The 25,410-nt window shown below is 37.0% G+C and overlaps 1 protein-coding gene and 1 pseudogene across 1 annotated transcript in view; one reads left to right on the top strand and one right to left on the bottom strand.

Moving 5' to 3' along the window:
- The first annotated feature begins 4,946 nt into the window (after positions 1-4,946).
- ZSWIM5 (zinc finger SWIM-type containing 5) overlaps positions 4,947-25,410 on the top strand; it is a 149,405-nt gene continuing 128,941 nt past the window's right edge. The window contains exon 1 of the mRNA XM_039884300.1: positions 4,947-5,804. Coding sequence (XP_039740234.1) covers positions 5,219-5,804 — 586 coding nt within the window. The 5' untranslated portion in view covers positions 4,947-5,218. The remainder of the gene's footprint in view (positions 5,805-25,410) is intronic.
- On the bottom strand, positions 24,782-24,899 carry LOC120581372 (uncharacterized; annotated as a pseudogene).

Here is a 25,410-nt window from a genome sequence, read left to right as displayed (position 1 = left end):
TCTATATTTTGATGTGTATAGTGACCTCATGGGTATATACATATGTAAAAAGTCATCATGCTGTACACTTAAGATCTGTGCATTTTAATGTATGTAAATTATACCTCAATAAAGTACTGAAAAAATAATAAAGGGGATTTATAGACTCATGTAACTACATGTCAATAGGTAAGTTTGGCTCAGGTGTTTAACAATGCCATCAGAAATCTAGTTATTTTCCATCTTTCCCATATGTCTTCCGGTGTGTCATCTTCAACCCAAGCCTGGCTTACCGTTATCTTCACAACGTGCTACTAACAATCTCATTTTCGTTGTCAGAACTCTAAGAGAATTATTTTCGTAAGCTCTCTGAGTGAGAACATTTCTTTCCTGGAAGTTGATAGCAAGTCACATGTCTTATTGGCTTAATGGGTTATGCCTGTTCCTGAACCAGTCCCTATGACAGGGAAATGCCATACACTGTTTGGCTTACATTTGCCTATCCCTGATTGAACCGCTTTAGAATGGGGTATGGATAACTCCAATTGATTGGACAAGTTGGGGCTTACCTTTGGAGCTAAAGTCCTCTAATTTTATGGCTGCTCTCTACTACAAGAAATATGGCAGAGCTGGAGAACAGGTCTAATCAACTCAATATTTAATCATAGTTTCCTTTTTATTTCCCAAATATCTTTCTCTATCTCCATTTCATCCAGTATTTAATATATACCCAATCAAAGTTAGCATTATCAGCTAGCTACATTTTAGAAGCTATATCCAACTTCTACATTTTGAAATGGAAACCAGAATAAATTCTATTACGAAATAAATAACTCTGGGTTGCATATAGTTTGCTAGCCAGATGCTATCTAAATCCTCATCTCTGAGTTTCAATCTGTCTTTCACCCCCTCTTATCACTGATTTTTTTCTATTCCTGAGGGACTGAGGTTGTTTCACAAATATAATTTTAAAGATTTGTTTATAAGTTTGGCTCAAAAATTTCCTGACATCAAAAGCTGTTGTAAAATGTATTCTTCCTGGTCATTGATTTTGGTGTTTTCACCCTGAATATTGTAATGCTGTAAAAGAAGTATCTTTAGAGTCCCATGGTCTCTTTGAAATGGGTCAATTCTCTCACCAGAGGAGAGATAAGAATAGTACCTAGAGACACTAGGTAAAAGGCCTAGAGATACTGCCTATATGGTCCCTCGTTGAGAATTAGAAAAAGTCACCCAAATACAACCCTTTAGGGTGCAGGGCTGGGCAAATGCTGTGCAGGCTGGATTTCAGCCCCTCTATGCCCCACAGTCTAGACGTCCTATGCCATCTATAGGACTTTACCACTTCCTCACATGTCACTGTACCCTCCTAACTCATCCTTTGCCTCTAGGCTTTTATTCTTTTCCCCATCGACCCTGCATACTTCTATCCAATTAATTTTCCTAAAACACTGCCTTTTATCATGTTACTCTAAACACCTTTATCAGCTTCCCTCTGCTAAGAGATTTCAGATTCCCTAAGTTAGCATTTTAAAGCTTTTCACAATGTCTCTCAAGTATCCTTTACTATCTTTTCCTGCTACTTCTCACCACAATCTTTGTGTTCCGATTAATCTCGAGTACTTGCTATTCCCAAACATTTTACATATTCCCCAAAGTCTTATATGCCATGTAATTACCATCTATATTTATATATTTATATTTGTTTAATGTCTGTTTCCTAAACTAGACTATAAGCTCCACATTGTATGTTGACTTTTGCACTTAAAGCATTAGAACAATTATGCTAACATCAACAAAATTATTTTATTTTTTACTTTCATTAAAAAATTTTTTTTTTGGGGGGGGTGACATTTGTTAACGAAATCCAGTAAGTTTCAGGTGTACAATTTAACAGTAAGGCATATATATATATTGCATTGTGTTTTACCCTCCCATAGTTAGATTTCTTTCTGTCACCACATATTTAACCCCTTTTACCCCACCTACTATCTTCCTCCTCCTCCTTACCCTCCTTCCCTCTGGTACCCACTAGTCTACTATCCATGTCCATGAGTCTCTGTTTGTTTGTCCTGTTTGTTTGTTGATTGTAGGTTTATATCCCACATATAAGTGATATCATGTGGTTTTCAACTTTTTTTGTCTGGCTTATTTCGCTTAGCGTGCTTATCTCGAGGTCCATCCATGTTGTTGCAAATAAACCAGTATTACTTTAATCTGAACCAATGTTTAAGGATAATCTTGAAAAGAGCTGGCTGATGTCAACATTGGCCTCATAAAGCTCTAAATAACACTACCCTCAGTATTTACTCCCCAGAAGCCACATATCAACAAGGCCTTAACTTTGGGTCTAGCTATTATTGTACTTGCTGATACTTCCAGTGTATTGTGATATCTTTATCATGAGTCACTGCCGCTTTTCCTTTTCCTTCTCATCTTCTTTTCTTTCACCTTCCTTTTGTTCTTACCCCCTTTTTCCTCCTTTCTTTAAGGTTCAGTATTTGATGATAGCCAATGGAATGGTTCTCATGCTTCACTGAGAAATCTAACTGCTATTCCCTTCTAAGTTAATCAGTCTGATAACCTCTTTCAAATTTGAGTCCCTGTCCAGGAAAGAGATTCTATTTTTACAGAATCTTTTGGTTCCTGAGTGAGACAACTATGGTGTAGAAAGGCATTTCACTGGACTTAGAATTCATCAACATGGGTTTGGGTTCTGATTCTGTCACTCGCTTGTAACTCTGATTAAGACACAATTTTTATGAGCTTTCTTCATAGGTAAAATGAGGATAAAGGTGCTAGTGAATTAGGGATGAATAATAGGGTTATTAAGCAGTATTTAGAGCTCAAATGAAATTAGTATTCTCGGTTAGCACAAATCAGTGAATTTTCTTCAGCAATGTTTTACTTCCTAGCTGAAAACTGTAAAGCACTGTATCAATTTTAAGTGTTATTATTAGATGCTCTTGCCTCATCTTTCTGTAACTTCCTCTGTATCAGCTTTTAGTCCCAGCCCAGGCCCATGTGTAGCTTTTTCTATTTTTAATTCCCTATCTTAAACAACCTAGTATCTTTCATTATATTTAATTTGTAATGCTTCACAAATAGTTTATTTGTATTTGTTTAAAAATGGCAAATATACCGGAAACACAAAATGTAGCTTTATGGTCTATCAAAAGAAAAAAAAAAAATCAACCTGCTATTCTAAAATTTTGGGTAGATGTTAATCAATATTCATTGTATCAGTTTTTAGGAACAACAAGGCAGAAGCGCTCTATTCGGGGAAATTTTTTTTTTCTATTGTCACTTGAAGTGAGGCCACTAAAAACTCATGACCAGATTATTAAAATACGCAACTAAGAGGTTTCATTTCTCCCCTTCAGACAGATTGTCCACATCACTGACAGATCATTTATTCATTAATTCAAGAAACATTTATTGAGGATTTATTATGTGCTAAGTACAAAGCACAGACTAATTTGGGCAAAGATGTGAAAAAAAGGTTATATTTGGTGTTTAAATGCTATACAGATGTCTAACAATCTTCACTGTTTTGGTTCTCCATTGCTCATATTGTATATTCAACTTCAAATTCCTTAACCTGGCATTTAAGATTATCCATAATTTGGCTTTAAAAGATCTTTCTAATCTTTAACATTTTTATAACCAAACAGATTTATTTGTAACAGTTCCAAGAAAACGTTTTATACTTTTTAGCTTTTGGGTTTTTGCTGAATTTCTTCGACACGATTAAAATTTCCTCCTTAAATAAAATAAAATAAAATAAAATTTCCTTCCTAAGCCTTTGGCTTATTCGCATCCTACTCATTCTCCAAGATCTAGACGAAATATGACCATATGGTAGAGCTTCCTCTTACAATTTCTACTCAGAGTGATCTGATTCCCCAAATAATTACTGCTTCTTCAAGTCACCTGACAATCCTCTGAAGCTATTGCTTTTTTGTATTATTCTAGTATTTTACTGTTATTTAACTTTTCATGTTTCATCTTATCTAACTGGATTTTAAGCTATCAGAGATGAGATTATTTCTCGTTTAATAGTATTTTGGAAAAGATCTAGCAAAGATTGGTAGACTCATAAATGAAGATATACTGTATTTGTGAAAACTCAATTATAAAGATATTAGTTGTCCCCAAATTAATCTATAAATTCAATGTAATTCCAAGAAAAACCCCTGCAGAAGACAGGATAAATTATAGTGAAGAAAATAGACATGATCTTGGAGTTTACAGTCAGGTGGGCAGACATCTCACAAATATATAAAAATATGTTTACAACTTGTTATAAAAATAATACGAAGGAGCAGAAGTCCAAGCCAAGTGAGGAAAACAAGAAAGATCTAACTTAGACTGAGGGCAGGGGATCAGAGAATTCTATCAAAAACCACACAAAGTGTTTTTGTTTTCTAGGACGCAAGCTGCTAAACTCTCCAGAAGCCTAGGAGTGTGCAGCCACCGTGACAGTGAGATCTTGGCGCCCCATGGTCCAGTCAGGGGCTGGTGTGATTTTGTCTGGCTCGGGAGGGGACCGCCGACTCTATTCTATACCGTTATGGCGTGAGAAGAGTTTTCACCACTTGAACTTCCTGATTTTTTGCGTCTTCCTAGCATCTTTCTGCCAGATCCTCCACTTGGCTCTGCCAGTCTCCCGCCTCGTCAATCTCTCACAGGAGCCTGATTTTGAGTTTTCTCTCTCTGTGCCCCGCAAGCCTAGAACTTCAGGGAGGCGGCTCCTCGGATGGCTCGCGGCCCGGCCATTTCACTTGGCCACACAATCCACCAGTCTCCAGCCATGCGGGAGGTGGGCTGGAGGCGCGCGGGATGGCGAGGGTGCCCGGCGCTTCTCGCGCAGAGGTGGCCGCCTGCCCCGCGCGAGCGCTCGGTGCGCGTTCCGGGCCGTCTGCGCCCGGCGCGCGCCGCCGGCCGGCGCTCGCTCCCGCCCCTTCTCGCGCTCGCGGCGGCTCGGACAGCGCGCGCCGCCTCACGGTAGTCCTCAGGCCCCCGTCGGCCTTCGCGGCGCGCGCACCGGACCGGCCCAGGCACCCCACTCGGGCCGGCCGGCTCGCGAGTTTGCTCGCCCCGCCTCTCCACCCCCTGGCGCCGCAGCTGGGCGCTTGCGCGGGGCGCGTGGCCGTGGCCGGGGTCCCCGCCGCAGCCGGTGCAGCCGCGGCCGCGGCCGCCTCCGTCTCCGCCTCAGTCAGTCAGTCAGTCCCCAGCAATGGCGGAAGGAGGTGAGCGAGAGGAGCTGCTCTCGCCGCCGCCTGTCTCTCCGGCCAAGCGCCTGTGCTCGTGGCCCAGCCCGCGGGCTCACCACCCTCGCGGGTCGCCCGGGGCGGCCGGCGGCGGGGTGGGGGGCGTCGGCGGCAGCTGCCTGCCCCCTGGGGCCCGCCCCCACCTGCAGCCCGAGTCCTTGCTGGACTGCGCCGCCAAGACAGTGGCGGAAAAGTGGGCGTACGAGCGGGTGGAGGAGCGTTTCGAGCGGATTCCGGAGCCCGTGCAGCGCCGCATCGTCTACTGGTCCTTCCCGCGGAATGAGCGGGAGATCTGCATGTACTCCAGCTTCCAGTACCGGGGTGGCCCCGGCGCCGGCGCGGCTAGCAGCGCCACGGGGGCTTCGTCAGCCGAGGAGGGGCCGCCGCCACCCCCCGGGGCCGCCGCTCCGGCCGGCTCCGCCCCCGGGGCCGCCGCGGCGGGGGCGTCCTCCGGGCTGGGCGCAGGGGCAGGAGCAGCTGGCGAGGGGCTGCCGTTCCGCCGAGGCATCCGTCTGCTGGACAGCGGCTCGGTGGAGAACGTGCTGCAAGTCGGTAGGTGCTCGCCCGGCTCCTCTCTGGTCCCCGGCCTGTCCTTCCGCAGGTACTCTTTGGCAGGTACCTTCTCTCTGCGCGAGCCCTGGGCCGAGACCCCGGCTTTCTGCCTAACTCTTGTTCCCCTGCCAAAGGACAAACTAGTCACGTAAAAACTTTTCTCAACATTTCCTTCAGGTCCACTGTAGCTCTTTCCCCCACTGGCCCTCTACCCCTCTTTTTTTTTTGTTGTTTGAAGAGCGAATAGGTCTATTTTTTACTCTTCATTCTACACCCCCACACCGAAGGCAAAAAGAATGGGGGAGGAATGCCTTTTTGTATGTAATAATTTCGGGAATGTTTTTCAAATTTAAGTTTAGAGAGGAGAGAATCGTTAGTAAATCTGGAGCAAGCGGTCTTACAAGGAGTGTGTGAGGGACAGGCTGTCGAGGGCAATCTATAGTCTTAGATTGAAACAGTATAATTAACTTTAAAATTGGAAAAAATCAACAAAATACAGTGCATTTCAGACGGTTAAAATTTTCTGCTTTAATATTTTTTCCCTGTGGACCCGCGATATTTGGAAATCTAGGCTGCGGACTTAACAATAACGGAAGATGGAAATGTGACAGCTTCTCTTCTCCACACCCCCACCACCCAAGGAAAAAAAAGCTACACAATCTGGAGTGGGGGTGGGGTCTGTCTTCCTTGTCACACTGGGGTAAATCAAAAGCTGGTCACGTTGGGTTTTTCAAATGCTTCTTATTTAACAAGTCTTCGTATTTGCTTTTGTTTTATCTTTGTGGGAAAATGAAAAATGATTTCTTTTGCTTTTACTCCTCCAGAGCTTCTAGTCAGTTTGTTAATCTTATGAAATATACAGTAGTCCCATTCGTGGAATGGTTAGGGAGAAAGGAAAAAAAATGACATTGTTTAACATTGACTTGGTACGTGGAAAATTGAAGCACTGATTTTTTTTTCTATCTGGATTATTAGCATTCTGGAAGTGCACATTATCTTTATGCATTTTATTGTACAGAATACGCTCATATTTGTTGAAAAAAATGTTGATTTTTGAAAGGAGTTAGAGGTTGTTTTTAGAATTAAGGAAGCATAAGAACACACATACACATGCACTCCAAACATCTCTCTTCTCCCCTGGTGAAACTAACATATTTGATTTTTTTCTTTTGAAGAGTAGTACATTGTGGTGTTTCATATAATCTACTTCTGGTTATTGAGAATCACTGAATCCTGTGTTTCTTTTCAAAACAACAGTGTATCACAATTTGTTTTGCAAATGTGAAATGTAAATTTATCTACTTTTATACTGTGTCAAATACAATGACAGTGGGTTGAGAAAGTTTTGTTTATTTGAAAAAGGCTAGTCTTTGTGTGTATTTTTGAAAGAATGAATTGAATGATTAGATAATTAAGATGTACAGCTTTAACACTGAAATACTGAAAACATGAAAATGAACGTAGGCATTTATTTCTCTATTAGTCTGTAAACTTTATTCTTTGTATGAGTTTAGCTCAGTTAACTTTTAAGATTCTCGTTTAAAATATTTTAAATTGAAAAGTGTCAATTTAGTGGTCGTTTTACAGTTAGAAATGGATTTTAAAGACTTCAAACTTGAGGGAACAAATGAGGGAAAGGAAGAATTTTTTAAAGAGGTATATATTTTGAAAGTGAATATAATGTCAAGTTCCAAATGAAATCAGATTTTGCGGGTGATCCAGGTCATGTTTAAATCAGATATTTTTCTTTCATAATACCATAGTTGGCATGCTTATTGGGGGTAATGAGCTTTGTATGATAGTTTCCGGGTCTGGAGAAAAGACACATAAGATTCTCATTCTGGATTTCATAGATGAAGGTAGGAGAATGAATTAATCACTTTTAGTTGTGTAATCCTATTTGCGAACCACGAGCTGTGTAATTATTATTTTTCTGACCTTACTTTATGCTAATGAGTGTGGAAGAGAAAGATATTCCATTCTGTATCATTATGAGTGCTGTTTCTTGGCATGAACCACCCACCTTTTAATATGTAAAATTAGAGACTCATCACTCATCTCAAACTTAAAATGTGAGTATGTGGCTTAATCTAGAAGATAGGTTTAATAAAAGTATTACCAAAAATTGAGTAATACTTGATTATTCTTGCTATATACAAATTATGCATATGATATTATTTTAATATTTTTTCCCTGTGGACCCGCGATACTTCATTGCAAACTCAATTCAATTACTAAGGGGTGCTAATTAAAAATTCTACATATTTCCTTCCTGTTTTCTAAGCCATAGTTATAACCTCAGAATTGGGAAGTTAGTCAAAGCTGATGCTTTAGTAAGGAAGGAAAGGTAGGGCATTTCTATAACAACATCCTTTTAAAGAAAAGATTCATAAGGGGATTTAACTGGAAAAAAAACAAAAAGACCTTAAAATAAAAATAAATTTTTATTTATTTTTTAAAAAATAAATACATTTAAAAAGTAAAAACTGTACAACACAAAACAAATAAATTAGACAACACCAACAAAAAACTTGTACAAAAAGTAAGTATATTAAATTCAGTAAATTCTGATTACTTTCCACATGGAATCTGGTGATGGGAAATCATGGACTGGCTAAAAAGCAAGTACTCTGTAGGTAACATCAAATTTTAAATCACAACTAAAACTTTCCCAGCTTGATGTAAACAAATGGGAGAACTATAAGTTTTAAGCTCAAAGGATACATTTCTTTTACATAACAGTACTGAATCAGAAGTATTATTCCTTTTAAAAGGAGAAAATTGTAAATTAGTCTTTTCGTAGACATCTGTAAGTTTGAAGCTGTGTGAATAGACTTACAGTCTGATCACTCAGTATTATGAAGGTAATAGAGTTCAGATGTTTTAAGTATCTGCATTTTAACCTGTTTGAGAAGCCCATGAAAATAGCAATAGCATAAACCTTGGGAAAATGCTTATTCAGGAGTCTGCAGATGGAATAAGAATAGGACAACGGTAATTTACTAATAATTTTAAGACGTGGACCCTTTTTGCTATCCATATTTTAAATTAATTTGTCTTTGATAAAATTTAAAGATGTGTGCCTTCTCAGGGAAATCTGAATTGATTGAGGGAAAAGAAGCATTAACAATTTTTCTCTCTTAAATGCAGAAATATTTTATTTAGTTAGATTAGATATTTAGATTTTTAAAAGTTGGGTTAAGGCATGCTAAGGGCCTTCTGTGCAGGTATATCCTAATTATATAAATACCCAGAAATTTTCGTAGATTCTGACAGTCTGCTTCAACAAAACTGCATATTTTTGGTCTATACATTTTCTAATAAGCATATAATTTGTCCTTGGATAGTCTTCAAGACTAGAGTCACAATCCTGTGTGTCTGTCTTCACATGGCCATTTTATAAGGACAGCAGTCATATTGGAGTAGGGGCCCACTTTACTCCAGTATGACTTCATTTTAACTAAATACATGTGCAATGACTCTATTTCCAAATAAGGTCATGGTCTGAGGTACTGGGGCTTAGGACTTCAACATGTCATTTTTTAGGGAACACAACTCAACTCATAATAGCTTTTCATACTTGTTTCTTGTTGTGTAACAGTTTCATGTGAATTTTAAACTTTTTTACATTGACTATGGCTTAAATTTTAAAATCACTGCATTCATTTAATTAGGTAAGCATTATTTTAATGTAATTGCTTTAATTTGTATAATTAATTATTAATATTTTTAAAATGTGTGGAACTTTTTTGACAAATGAGTAGTCATTTAAAGGTGAAAACTGTCATTCTTTATGAAAGATTATGACTATGCAATTCAGTACTCAGGGTATACATGCATGCATGACCAGATTACTGTGGGATATTGTTTTTATGCATAGCATTTATAAGTCATCTTTAGAAATAGGTAATCCTGAAAGCATATGAACCATATCTTACCCAAGTTACATGATTTAGAATTAGAATTTGATAATAGAAATAGACTACAATTCGTTCCATTTCTTTGTTAAAGTTCTCACCGAGTTCATCTACTCTTCCCCTAAATTCATTGAGCATTACAGTCCATTCCAGATTACTTTTATGTGAATTTTCTGCCTTGTGATTTATTTATATGCTGTTTCTTTCCTGATGTATTGACCACTTTTCACTTGTCATTGAGCTGGTATGTCAAGGAAATCATACTCATTATAATATTAGTGTTATCATTATTATATCATATGCTAAATTACTCTGATACTTTTCATGATCATATATAGTCAAACTGATTAATTCTTCGTTCTCAGTATTGAGAAAAATTGTCCTCCCTCTTCGAATGTATGTGATCCGCCCTAAATTGGTGCTCAGTAAATGTTATTATGAATGAATAAATTGTTAATTAACACTTTTATATTTATGTAGTATGGACATATGTTTTCATTGATTTATATCATTGATTTGTATGTAACTGGAACCTAGGAGATATACTGGCATTTTGTAATTTCTGGATGTTTCTGATTTTTGAAACATTACATAGATTAAAAAAATATCCTTGAAGATTATTATTAACATGATCTCGATTCATTCATTGAACATTTAATCACTTGTTTAATGTGAGGCTCAGTAAGTAATTGTTTACTTGTTTTTGGTGGAAATCATTCCACAATACTTTGTATTTTCCTGCCTTAGAATACAAACACAGGTTGGACACTGAAGCCAAAGCTTTTAAGGACTACATTATGTTGCCATTTTTATGTAGATAGGAGGTTATAAACTGAGTCAGTACCTGACTAAGAGTTTCTCTGAAACCTGTTTTGTATGGTTTTATGTATGATACATGTATTTTGGTCGTTTGCTTGTTTCTCATTATAATGGAGTGATAAGTATGGTATGTAGAAGAATATAATGTTGTTACTTTCTTTAAAAAGACTATTGAAAAGGTAAAGTATCCTTCTCCCTAGTGGTTTTCTTGTGTTAAGAACAGTTGTTTGTATACTTATTATCATTAGTACTTAAGGAAATGCAAATCAAAACTCAATAAGCAGAATGACTAAAAATAAAAGACTTACAATACCAAGTGGTAGCAAGGATGTGAAGCAACTTGAACTCTTCTTACCTTGCTGGTGGGAATGCAAAATGATACAGCCATTTTGGAAAACAATTGTTTATGAAGTTAACCATATATTTAATCATAAGATTCAGCAGCATTATTCTTAATTATTTAGAGAAATGAAAACATGTTCACATAAAGACTTGTACTTGAATATTCAGAGCAGCTTTATTCAGAATAGCCCTAAACAGGAAACAACCCAAATGCCTATCAAATTGCTGAATAGGTAAAAGAAACTGTTGTATAGCCATATGATAGACTACTCTTTAGCAATAAAAAAGGACAAACTGATAGTTAAGCGACTTGGATGTATCTTAAAAGCATTATGCTAAATAAAAGAAGCTAGTTCAGAAAGAGTACATACAAAACAATTTTATGTATGTGAAATTTTAGAAAGCTCAAAGCTATAGTGACAGAAAGTAGATCAGTGGTTGCTAGGGGAGAGAAAAGTAGGGTATGAGGAAACTTTTTTGGGCTATAGAAATGTTCTATATCATGATTATGGTAGTGGTTACATGACTATTCATTTGTAGAAACTTATTGAATTGTATACTTAAAATGAGTAACTTTGATTGAATATAAATTGTACTTAAAGATTAGGTTTTAAAGGAAAAAGTAGTGAGTTTCACTATTCTTAGTGTTATCAACATTTTTAAAACATTGTAGGCAACAAAGCATTATATAATATTACACAAATGTCAACTTTCTTTTCTACTTCAATCTATTCTATCTATCTTTAGATTTATTAATGCATCTCAATGAAAATTATTCTTTACCACTTAAAGAATTTCTATTTTGAAAAGGTCTTATGCAAAAGTATATAAATTCTTGTCATTGTCACCATCAAAAGACACTTGTATAAATGTGATGCCAACATATCATTTTCTTCATGTTTGTTCACTCATTCATTCATTTATAAAACTTATATTTAATATTTTTCAATGTTCTGTGAAAAATAGTACATAATTTCTACATTTAAGGAGTACATAGTATAGAATAAACAGAGAAAATAGCATTTAACACCAGGTTTTGTAATGTTAGAGGTAGTTATGGTGGAGGCAAAGAGTAGGAAGTGATTAACTGGAGAAATGGGAACAGCTGTATATATTGCTCTATCTTAATATAATTTCAATGATGAGAAATATTAAAATTGTCTAATATTACAAAAAGATTGAAAACACTATTTGTTGCTTACAAGTTATATTAATCCTTCATGAAATTCCTTTTGTATTGACATTTCTATACTCTAGTCCATACATGATTCAAAGGAGTAACATTGGCAGGCAGGAAGATGACAAAAATATTACCTGATATTAATAATTTTTCTCAGAATAATTTCACAGATTTCTGTTTTTAGAATAGCTTTGTTATCTTTTATAATCCTTTCTTTCCTTTTTAAAAAATTGTTGCTTTTAGGTATAAATGTATGATAGAGCTAATCAGCAAAATAGATTTTGGTCTATCCATTCATTATTTTATAGTCTGTAAGCAACAGGAAAATGTATTATGTCTTTGAAAACCTTGGAGATAATTATATTTTTTCCCCGTTCATTCATGGTTTTATTGAATGGAAACCTGAAGCATTAATACATTCAGGAAAAGCCAGCCTGTTTTTATTTTGCTTAAATATATCAACACCTGATAAAGTGTCACATGACTGGCAAGCATCAACATACACTGGTGTTAGCAATATAAAATCATTCCCCATGTTATAGCTTACTATAGCGAAAAAATAATCTTGCTAATCTTTTCTCTCACTATTTATTATTGTACTCTACTATAATATATTTGCATTTATGTATCATTATCACATATAATATAATATATAATAACAATATAATATAATCACATATATTCAGGGACTGTGCAGCAGGTAGCCTCAGAATTCTAGCTTCTCACTGTGTCTGAATTTCTTCAACTGGGAGTGGATAAAGTGATGGTACCAGTGGTAGTTTTGAGGATAAATTAATATGTAAAATATTTAAAATAGAGCCTAGCACTTAAGTGCTATGTAAATATTCGCTATTATTATTTTACCAAAATGGTTGAGAGTATTATTATTTTACCAAAATGGTTGAGAGTATTCTGTGTTACCTTTCCTTCTTCAACCTTCTCCCCACCTCTGAAGCCTTTTCAGTTTGACTTGTGCTTTCACTCACTTTATTAAAATTGATCTCTTAAAGGTCACCAGTGACCCACGATGCCAACACAGTATCCTTTTTCCAGTCCTCATCCTTCGTGACCTCTGTATAGAATTTTCTGTAGTCTACTACCCTTTCCTTTTGAAATGCTTCTTCCTAGGTTTTTGTTTTACTTTGTCATTCTGGTTTTCTTTCTATGTTTCTTCTTTATTCTCTTACCCCATAAAAGTAGGATGTACCTTTTTGCCCCAAGCTTTCTAATGTAGCAATCTTATTTATTTCTATAGCTTCGATTACTGTTTTGTGAGCATTAGGTAGCATCATATATTATAGTGGTTTCAGTTTTGTTTACAGCAAACCCACCTCATTTTCAGGCAAAATCTTAGATGGTATTCAAGTTTTTGCAGCAGAAAAATTTGAGCTATTTTGGGGATTGAGATGGAGTCAGCTTTTTCCCTTTGAATCTCTGATGTACATCCAAATAATCTTATTTTGAGATTTGGAGTCAGGAGATCTGCCTTAACTTCTCTATTGTAAAAGTATCAGGATTTTTGCGAGATTCTAAATAAACTATGTTAAAGTTCTTTATAAATGTCACTGTGCAAATAATGTGACTATTAAGTCTGCATTGTTGTTTTTCTCTTGGAATTCAAGATCAGCATGCATATTTATTTGCCTGCTAGATATTTCTAAATGGATACCCTACTAGCCACTCAAAATCAACATACCTGATAAGGGATTAATGTCCAGAATATATAAAGAATTACAACCTGATTAAAAAAGGGCAAAGGATTTGAATAAACACGTCTACAAAGAAGATATGCAAATGGACAATAAGCACATGCAAAGATGCTAAACATCACTAATCATTAGGGAAATGCAACTCAAAACCACAATGGGGTACCACTTCATACCCATTAGGACGGCTATTATCAAAAAAAACCCCAGAAAATAACAACTGTTAGGTTATGAAGAAATTGGAACCCTTGAGCTTTGCTGGTGGTAATATAAAATGGTGTTGCTGCTGTGGAAAATGGTATGGCAGTTCCTCAAAAAATTAAACATAAAATTACCATATGATCCAGCAATTCCATTTCTGGGTATATAAAAGAATGGAAAGCAGGAACTCATTCAAATATTTGTACACTCACGTTTATAGCAGTATTAGTTACAGTAGCTAAAGGTGTAAGCAACCTTTATCCATCGACATAAATGGATAAACAAAATTTGGTATATACGTACAATGGAATGTTATTCAGCCTTAAAAAGGAAGAAAATCCTGATATATGCTACAGTGTGCATGAAACTTGCAGACATTATGTTAAGTGAAATAAGCCCAATACAAAAGGCCAACAATTATATGATTCTATTTATACGAGCCACCTAGAATAGGCAAACTCATAGAGAAAGTAAAATAGGGGTCACCAGGGGCAGGGGAGAGTTGGAAATGAAGCGTTATTTTTCAATGGGTACACAGCATTTTATCGTGGGATAATAAAGTTCTGGAGATGGATAGTGGTGGTGGTTGCACAGCATTGGGAATGAATTTAATGCTACTGAACTGTATACTTAAAAATGGTTAAATAGTAAATGTTATGTATATTTTACCACTGTAAAAAGCTTTTTTTTTTTTTTTAGGCCACACATTATATGATTCCATTTATATGAAATGTCCAGAATAGGCAAATCCTAGAGACAGAAGGTAGATTAGTAGTTCTTGTGGGCTGGGGTAAGGGAAGTAATTGCTAATGGGTGTGGGGTTTCCTTTTGGGGTGATGAAATGTTCTAAAATTAGGTAGTAGTGATGGTTGCACAAATTGGTGAATATACTAAATACCACTGAATTGTACACTCTAAAAGTGAATTTTATAGTATATGACTTATATCACAATAAAGCTGTTATTAAAAAGCAAATATTCCAAATAGCAAAAAAAAAAAACAAAACCAAAAACAAAAATCAAAACAACCTTCAAAGACATTATATTTTTTAGAGAATGAAGTCTAAATTCCTAAGCCTTATTTTTGGATACCTGGGTTCAAATTCATTTTGCCACTTTCTAGCTGTGTAACCTGGATGACAAATTACTTAACCTCTCTGGGCCTTAGTTTCTTCATTTGTAAAATGGATACACAGTATTATCTCAGAACGTTTATATCATAGTTAAATGAGATAAACTATTGGCAGTCAGCTCGGAATTTCTTACACATTGTAGGGGTACTATGAATATTAGTTCTCTTTTTTTCCCCTTCTTTGAATCTTAACAGTCTATGTAACTATTCTTAAAAGGGCCATTTGCTTGTTTACTTAGGAGAAATTAAACTTTCTTTCCACTTTAGTCCTATGCATTATTCCACAATTGTTCACTGAGTACCTATTATGTGCCTGGCTCTGGTCTAGCCATTAGAGATGTGGCAGAGAATAAAATAAAGTTTCATGGAACATACATTTTAGTAAGGAGACAGATAGTACTTTCCACTTTCAGTTTTTGTTATAATCGTTACAGATGTTATCTTCTCTTCCAGTCTGCACGTGCTTCCAGAGCAAGCAAGGACTGTGTCCTACAATGTATTCAGCATCCAGCATAATACTTAGTAGGTTTCATAATGGACTTTTAAGAGGTCTTTGTGAAACTGAATTGAGAACATTATCATGTTCATTTCTGTGACTTTCATAATAGTGATTCCCAGCACTAGCTGTTTTACACATAGGTCACTTACTTGAGGAGCTTTGGTAAAGTACAGATCCTGGGGCTCCACTTTTGGAAATTCTAGTTGAATAATACTGGAATGGGGCTCAAGAATCTGTATTTTTGATAAACTCTCCAGGTTTACATGTTTGGGAACTACTGTTCCATAGCACTAACCACAGTGCTTTACATAGAAGGTGATTAGTAAATATTGGTTGAATTGATTTATTGATCGATTTATACACTGGTTTATTCCACACCAGGTTTGGAACTTATGGGTAGAATTGAATTAAGTGGATAGACTGGATTCAGGAAAGAGTTATATGAAAAATTCTTTAATCTCAGCAATTTGCTGGTATTAGGAAAATCACTAATATCTATCCTTTGTTTTAAAAATCCTAGTTCTTAACATAGTTTATTCAAAATAATTCTCTATATTTTAATAGATACATAAGTTTTTGAAAAAACATTGAAAGACTGAAAGGATTTACATCAAACTGATAATCTCTGTGAAGAGAAAGGAGAATGAGTGGTAACTAAGAGGAAATTTATTTTAATCTTAATTTTGTTTGGATTATTTTATGATGAGAACCTGTTTATGTATTTCTTGTGTAATAATGTAATTAAAATAAAGACAGTATGGTTTATTCAGATACATTTTTGGGGGGGGGTCAAGATCTTTTGCCCTTTTAAATTAACATGAGTTAGAAGTCCTCTTAACTTTATAAACCTGGTTTTGGTCAAAGGTTCTTGACCTGGCATCAGTAAATGGCTTGTAGGGTTCCATGAACTCCTGGAATTATTTTCAGATTTTACAAACATGGACTTTTGAGAGAAGACAGCCCATAACTTTCATTGGCTACTCAAAGGGATCCATGATTCAAGTTCAGGAACTAATTTATGCAGAAGAATATCCTTTATTAAATAAAACTTCTGCAATTCCTCTACTGCCTTTGAGCCTTGATGTATATAATATGGGTGAATGTGATTCAATTAACTTTTCTTATTCTGCATGTTTTCAGGTTATGAATTAAATAGTTACTTTATTTTCTTAAAGGTTAAAACAGCTCTACTATTTGTTACTTCTGCTAGTTAAATATTTCATTTGACATCTCTGATATATTCATCCTGTTCTACTATTTATCTAAATGCTGCTATATATATTGCTTTTTTGTTGTTTCAACATAATGATGGCTTGACATTATTGTGCCAGAGACAACTGAGTTTTAATGATTTTCTCTAGCTAAAATAAAATAATATCCTATGAAGTTACCGAACAGGGTAGGTCATAGCTACCTTTTTATTTGAATCTTCCTATGGAATCAGGTTTTTTAGGTTATGTTCCCTGAGAAATAGAATCTGAGATGGAGATTTGCTTGCAGAAGGTTTATTGAGGAACAATACTTGTAATAGAGTGAACGAAGCAAGTTTAGGAGAGCAGAGAGATTGTATTGATGCAGTTGCAACAGAGACTTTAGTCTATCCTTTTGGGAACTGTAGAGCTAGGATGAAACCTCAGAGTTAGTTGTCCAGAATTGGATGTGGGCTGACCTGAGGGGATGGAAGCATGACCTTGAGTAAAGCCTTTTTTTTCCTGTGGTAGAGATGGAGATGAACTCACACTTCTTCCCAGCTGCAGGAAGTGCTTGCAGCAGAGAGCTTCCAGCTGTCAGCTGGTTCAGCATCTGCCTCAGCTTTAGAGAGCTGCTCCACCCAAAGTCACGGTCTTCTACGGGCAGCTTGCAAATGGCTGAGCAAGTTGGAATTATAAAGGTCCAATTATTTTGGCCTAACGTGAAACTCATTGACAGGTGATACTTGCTCCAGAGAGCTGTACTTGGTGGTCAGGCCTGCATTGTAGTTTGACTTCTTCCTCTTCTTAGTCTTGCTTCTGTTGCCTTTCTTCACAGATATTGATTTCTAAATAAGTATCCTGCATCCCAAACTCCATCTCAGTGTCTGCTTTCAGAGAACTCAACCCAGGATACTTTGGTTGAGGGCAGTTTGTGGAGGAAGACTTAGTTGTGAGCTGCTAGCAGCTAGCTCTGTCTCTTGGAAGTTAGAGGAGTGAATGCTTTGGTTCTGAAGGGAATATCTATCTGGTCATTGCACTCCTTGTGCCTCTTGAACTCATTTCATATAGTAAATTCACCCCAATGCAGGAGCAACTTCTCTAGCATTATTTGGTCTTTTTTTTTTCTGGGGAATTTGCAAGAGAAAGGTTAGTAGGCCAATTACAACCTCTGCAGCTACAGCTAGTCTCCAGATCACAGCTGATACTCACTGTCTCCCTCCTTTAATCTCCGTTCTAGATTCTTGGCCAGAATCTTTGCTTGTCTAGGTGGCTTACCAGATGGGCTGACTGTCATGAGTGAGGAGCCTGAGCCTAGTTACCATGCCCTTTTAAAGCCTTGGCCACTGTACTTGTTCATTTACTGTCAACATTGGGCAGGGGAGTACCAAGACATGCCCCGTGATAACCTGGGTGCTAAATGTCATCTACTCCCTGATGTTACTTTTCTTTGTGTTGGTGAGTCTATCTTATAAACACCATATGTTGCTAAGGTAGCACATTATGTGACATTAAAATCAGGTCTATTATGTAGTCTTTAAAGAGCAAATAAAACATTATTGAATCTACTTTATTAATGTTTCTTTGATACATTATCAGGGTGCTAATTGCAGAGGCTTATAGATTGTCTCTCTTTTGCAAATATTATTAATATATCATCAGGATAATTAGCAACAAAAGAAGTCACTCAACCAAAATCTTATGTTTTTATGTCTAGTATCTTAATGTAGTTTTATTTAGAGCTTATTGAGTAATGAGTGGTTTTCTAGTACCTACTCCCCATTACCTATTCACTTAGAGGTTAGGATTAAAAAATTGAGGAGTTGGATTTTATCTTACTGCAATTATATAGCCATGTGATAAATATGTCATTTAGCAAACCATCAAGACAAATTAACATTGCTGGAAAGTTTTAGTAAGGAAGCTATCTTCCCTCTGCTTTGGGCCCAAGGCTGCCTATGAGACTCATGTGCACTTGCTTGCTCCCTCGCTCCCTCGCTCCCTCGCTCCCTCGCTCCCTCGCTCCCTCGCTCCCTTGCTCCCTAGCTCCTTCTCTCTCTCTTCTTCCCTCCCTCTCTCCTTCCCTCTCTCCCTCCCTGACACTTTTAGTAAGATATAATTCACATACCAGACAATTCACTCATTTAAAATGTATGATTAAATGGTTTTTAGTATATTCAGGGATATGGACAGCTATCACCACAGTTAATTTTAGAACATTTTCATCATCACAAAAGAAATTTTGTGCTCTTTAATATCATTCCCCATCCTCCCATCCCTTCTAGCCCTTAAGCAACCACTACTTTCTGTCTCTATTCCTATTCTGGAAATTTTGTATAAATGGGAGTCTTGCATGATACCACTACACCAGAGATGCTGTTTTTTTATATAAATGGAATCATGTGATATGTAGTCTTTAGAGACTGGCTTCTTTCACTTAGCATACATAATGTTTTCAGGATTCCTCTGTGTTGTAATGTGTATCAGTACTTCATTCCTTAATGACTGAATAATATTCTGTTGTATGGATATACTTCATTTTGTTTATTCATTTATTAGTTTTTGGACTTTTGAGTTGTTTCCTTTTGGTTATGAATAATGCTACCATGAATATTCATGTACAAGATTTTATATGGACATATGTTTTCATTTCTTTGGGGAATAGAATTGTTGGGTCATGTGATAACCCTATATTTAACTTTTTGAAAAACTGCCAAACTATTTCTCCAAAGTAGCTGTACCATTTTATAATCTAACCAGATTTATATGAGGATTCCAGTTTCTCTGCATCCTTATCAACACTTGTTACTATCAATCTTTATTATTGCCATCCTAGTGAAGGCAAAGTGGTATTTCATTGTGGTTGGTTTTGATTTTCAGTTCCCTGATGACTAATTATGTGGAGCATATTTTCATGTGTTTATTGTTCATTTGTATATCTTCTTTGGAGAAAGGACTATTCAGATCCTTTGCCCATTTTTAAATTGGGTTATTTGTCTTTTTATTACTGAGTTGTAACAACTCATTATTCGAGATACTAGTCCTTTATCAGATATATGATTTGCAAACATATTCTCCCATATTGTAGGTTGTCTTTTCACTTTTTAAATAGTATTCTTTGAAGAACAAAAGTTTTTAATTTGGATGAAGTACAGTTTATCTCTTTTTTCTTTGTTGCTTGTGCGTTTGATAGGATGTCTAAGAAACCATTGCCTAATCCAAGGTCATGAAGATTTACTCCTGTGTTTCTTTCTAAGAGTTTTATAGTTTTAGCTCTTATATTTATGTCTAGATTCCATTTTTGAGTTGATTTTTTTATATGATATTATTTTTAATTAATTTATTTACTTTTGTACATGATATTAGAAAGGTCTTCAACTTCCTTCTTTTGCATGTGGCTATCCAGTTGTCTCAGCAGTATTTATTTAAATGACTATTCTTTCTCCATTGACTGGTTTTGTCACTGTTGTTGAAAATTAATCGACCATAGATAGGTTTATTTCCAGACTCTTTATTTCATTTCATTGATCTATATGTTTGTCTTTATGCCAATAACACACTGTCTTGATTACTGTTACTCTGTAGTAAGTTTTAAAATTGGAGATGTGTGAGTTTCCGACTTTGTTCTTTTTCTTTTTCCAATTTTATTGAGATAACTGACATATAACATTGTACAAATTTAAGGTGTACAGTGTGATAATTTGATACACATATATTGTGAAGTTTTTTTTTTACCACAGTAAGATTAGTTAACATCCTTCACCTCACAAAATTACCATTTTGTTGTTGTCTTGGTGGCGAGAACATTAAAGCTCTACTCTCAGCAACTTTCAAGAATACAATACACTATTTTTTTAAATTTATTTTTCAATTATAGTTGACGTACAATATTATATTAGTTTCAGGTGTACAACATAGTGACTAGTGATCACTGATAGGCCTAGTACCCTCTAATACCATACAATTATTACAATATTATCGTCTCTTTTCTATGCTGTATTTTACCTGCCTATGATTATTTTTATAACTGGCAATTTGTATTTCGTAATCCCTTTCCTCTTTATCACCCACCCCCAACCCCTGTCCTATCTGGCACCCAATAGTTTGTTCTCTGAATCTATGGATGTGTTTTTGTTTTGTTTGTTTATTTACTTTGTTTTTAGATTCCACATATAAGTAAAATAATAAGTAGATCCACTTATGTTGTCACAAATGCTAAGATTTCATTCTTTTTTACAGCTATATGATGTTTCACTGTATATATGTACCACATCTTTATGCATTTGTCTATAATGCTGTAGTGAACATAGGGGTGCATATATCTTTTCGAATTAGTGCTTTAGATTTCTTCAGATAGATACCCAGAAGTGGGATTGCTGGGTCATATAGTAGTTCTAATTTTAATTTTTTGAGGAACCTCCATACTGTATTCCATAGTGTCCGCACCAGTTACAGCCCCACCACCAGTGCATGAGAGTTTCCTTTTCTCTACATCCTCACCAGCATTTGTTTGTTGATTTATTGATGGACAGCCATTCTGATAGTGTGAGGTGATATCTCATTGTGGTTTTAATTTGCATTTCCCTGATGATTAGGGGCATTGACCATTTTTTCATATGTCTATTGGCCTTCTGTCTTCTTTGGAGAAATGTCTACTCTGCCCATTTTTTAACTGAATTGTTTGGGGGTTTTTTTGATATTAAATTGTATAAGTTTATATATTTTGGATATTAACCCCTATCAGGTTAACATTTCTTGGAATCTGGTTTAGTGGTAATGAAGTCCTTTAGCTTTTTCCTGTCTGGGAAACTCTCTTTATCTCTCCTTTTATTTTCTAAATGATAGCCTTACTGGGTAGAGTAGTCTTAGTTGTAGGTCTTTGCTTTTCATAACTTTGGACGTTTCATGCCATTCCCTTCTGGCCTGCAAAGTTTCTGTTGAGAAATCAGCTGATTATCTTATGGGAGCTCCCTTGTAGTAACTAACTGCTTTTCTCTTGCTACTTTTAAGATTCTGCCTTTGTCTTTAACCTTTGGCATTTTCATTATGATGTGTCTTGGTCTGGGCCTCTTGTTAGGGACTCTCTGTGCTTCCTGGACTTGGTATGTCTATTTCCTTTGCCTGGTTAGGGAAGTTTTCAGTCATTATTTCTTCAAATGGGTTTTCAATCCCTTTCTCTCTTTCTTTTCCTTCTGCTAATGTTAGTATGCTGGATATTGTTACAGAGGTCCCTTAAACTAAGCTTATTTTGGGGGGTTTCTTTTTTCTTTTGGCTATGTCGATTAGGTATTTCCCACTACCTTGTCTTCCAAATTGCAGATTCGATCCTCTGCTTCATCTTGTCTGCTGTTGATTTCCTCTAGCGTAGTCTTCATTTAAGATATTATATTCTTTATTTCTGACTGGTTCTTTTTTATGTTTTCTATAGCCTATGTTATGTTTTCTATTTCATTGTTCAAGTTCTTAGTGAGTTAATCTATTCTTTCCCTAAGTTTATTGAGCATCCTTATAACCAGTATTTTGAACTCTGGTAGATTACTTGTTTCCATTTCATTTAGTTCTTTTTTCTGGAGTTTTGCCTTCTTTTTTCATTTGGGACATGTTTTTTTGTCTTCTCATTTTGGCTGACTTCTGGTGTTTGTTTCTAAATATTAGGTAGATCTGCCTCATCTCCTGGTCTTGACGGAGTGGCCTTATGTAGAAGGGGCCCTGTGGGGCCTAGTAGTACAGTTTCTCTGGTCAGTGGAGCTGGGTGCTCTGGGTATGTCCCTTGTGTGGGTTGTATGTGACCACCTGTTGTATTTGGCCTTCAATTGCTGTTGGCACATCAGTGGGTGAGGTTGACCCTCGTGCTGGCTGGTTGCAAGGTCTGTTTGTGACAACAGCATTTAAGTTGCCTTGAGATGGCTGTCCCATGGAGCCGGAGTTGCTTTAGCAGGGTTCTGTGCCAGATGAATCTGCCTTTCAGGTGTGTTGTTTTTGGAGCTTGTGGGTGGTGCTCTGGTGTGGGTTGAAGCTAGCCACTGGGTGTGTTGGGTCTGGAGCCTCTTGGGAGGTGCTCCAGTGCAGGCCAAGGTCAGCTACTGCTTATACCAGGCTTAAGGTTGCTTGGTAGGAGCTACAAAGTGATTTGCATTTGGTTGCCACTTATGCTGGACATGGAGGTGTGGGAGAGCCTATGCTGTGGCTGAGGACAGCTGCTACTTGTGCTGGGCTTGGGAATCTTTTGGTAGACACCACTATGTGGGCTGAGGCCAGTTGCCATTTGTGTTGGGCTTGTGGCTGCTTAGTTGAAGACATATTCCAGGCCAAGACTGGCTGCTGCTTATACCAGACTTAGGGCCACCTGATGGAAATTTTAATGCAAGTTGAGACTCGTCGTTGCTTATATTGGGCTTGGAGTCACTTTGCAAGAGCAACAAGGCATGCTGAGGCTGGCCACTGCTTCTTTGGGGTTTGTGGACTTTTGAGAGATTTTGGGAAAGTCTGCAGGGTGAGCCAAGGTAGGCTGCTTTCATGGAGATGCCACTGGATCAGGCACGGGTAAGCAAGTTGAGTTGCGTAGGATCTCGGGATCAGCAGGGTTGGATGAATGGTGTTAGGTTAATAGCATCAATTTGGCTCCTGCCTGTGATGGGCCAGCTGGGTGCGAGGAGAGCTCCACAGAGGAGCACTTCTGTCCTGGAGAGAGTTACTCCCAGGCACCTGCTAGCACTTCTGTCCCTGGAGAGAGTTACCTCAAGTCCTGCCTCTCCAGACCTTGCCCTGAAGTTTGTCAATTTAGTTCCTCCCTGTATGTCCCTGGAGCTTTTTGAACTGCTGACCCTGTGCTGGAACTTAAAGTGAGTCATTTTGTGCCTTTAGGAGCAGCATGTCTCCATCTCCTGCAGCCCTTTGTATCTCTGGGACACAATCCCATGTGCTTTTTACAGCCTGATGTTATGGGGACTCCTCTTTCTGCCACTGATGCCCTGTGCTAGGGAGCCTGGTGTGGGGCTGGGACCCTTTGCTCCTTAGGAGGTACTCTGCCAAGATATCCTTCCCATTTCTTAATCGCCACACCATGAGTATGGGACCTTCTTGTTCCACATCTCCGTCCCTCCTACCAGTCTTGATGTGGCTTCTTCTTCATATCCTTAGTTATAGAGATTTTGTGTAGCTAGTCTTCAGGTGGTTCTCAATTGTGGTTGTTTTATAATTTAGCTCTAGTTTTTATGTGATTGTGAGAGGAGACGAGTTTACCTACTCTGCCATCTTGCCTGGAAGTTAACAATATAGTATTATTGAATAGCCATCATGCTGTACATTATATTCCTGGGACTTACTCATAACTGAAAATTTGTACCCTTTGACTAACATTTCTCCATTTTCCCCACCCCTCAGCTATTGGCAACCACCATTCTATTTTCTGTTTCTATGAGTTTGATGTTTTTAGATTCCATATGTAAGTGAGATCATATAATATTTGTCTTTATGACTTTTTTCACTTAGCATAATGCCCTCAAGGTCTATCCATGTTCCCACAAATGGCAATTTTTCTTCTTTTTTTTATGGCTGAATGATATTCCATTGTATATAGAAACACACCACATTTTCTTTATCCATTCATTTCTTGATGGACATTTAGGTTATTTCCATATCTCGGCTATTGTAAATAATGCTACAGTGAATATAGGAAGGCAGGTATCTCTTCCAGGTAGCGATTTCACTCCTTTCAATATATATGCAGAAGTGGGATTGCTGGATTATATGGTAGTTAAATTTTTAATTTTTTGAGGAACTTTCATACTGTTTTCCATAGAGGCTGTACTAATTTACATTCCTGCCAACAGTGCACTCAGTTCCCTTTTTTCCACATCCTTGGTAACATTTAGTTCTTGTTTGTTTGTTTTTTTTATTTTTTTATATTTTTTTAGGCAAGGCAACCCTTGGTTGACTTCACAGATTGCAAGGACCTTATCAGCTTACAAGCCTTTTTTTTTTTATTTTTTACACTTACAGCACCTGGTCTTCCTAGGTGGTCTCCCATCCAAGTACTAACCAGGCCCGACCCTGCTTAGCTTCTGAGATAGACAGGATCGAGCTTGTTCAGGGTAGCATGGTCGTAGACTATGAAGGAACTTTTTAAATTTTATGTAGTCCCACTTGCTTGTTTTCACTTTTGTTCTTGTGCTTTTGGTTTCATATCCAAAAAAAATCATTGCCAAGACCTATGTCAAGAAGCTATTTTCTTATATTTTCTTCTTGGAATTTTGTGGTTTCTGGCCTTACATTTAAGTCTTTAATCCATTTTGAGTTAATTTTTGTGAGTAGTAACATAGGGGTTCAATTTTTCTTGTGCATGTGGATATCTAGTTTTCTTAACACCATTTATTGAGGAGATTATGCTTTTTGCATCGAGTACTTTTAGCTCACTTGTCAAATATTAGTTGACCATATATGTGTGGGTTTATTTTCAGGCTCTTGATTTAGTTCCATTGGTCTGTGTGTCTGTTTTTTTGCCAGTACCATATACAGTTTTTATTATTGTTTTTCAAGATTGTTTTGGCTATTCTGGTTCCCTTGAGTGTCCATATAAATTTTAGTATCAGCTTGTCAATTTTTTCAAAAACCAGCTGGGA

The sequence above is a fragment of the Pteropus medius genome, unplaced genomic scaffold, assembly GCF_902729225.1.
Source record: "Pteropus medius unplaced genomic scaffold, Ma_sr-lr_union100, whole genome shotgun sequence".
In the NCBI taxonomy this organism is placed as follows: Eukaryota; Metazoa; Chordata; class Mammalia; order Chiroptera; family Pteropodidae; genus Pteropus; species Pteropus medius.
The sequence above is the reverse complement of the archived record's forward strand: the minus strand, read 5'-3'. Positions and strand labels throughout refer to the sequence as shown.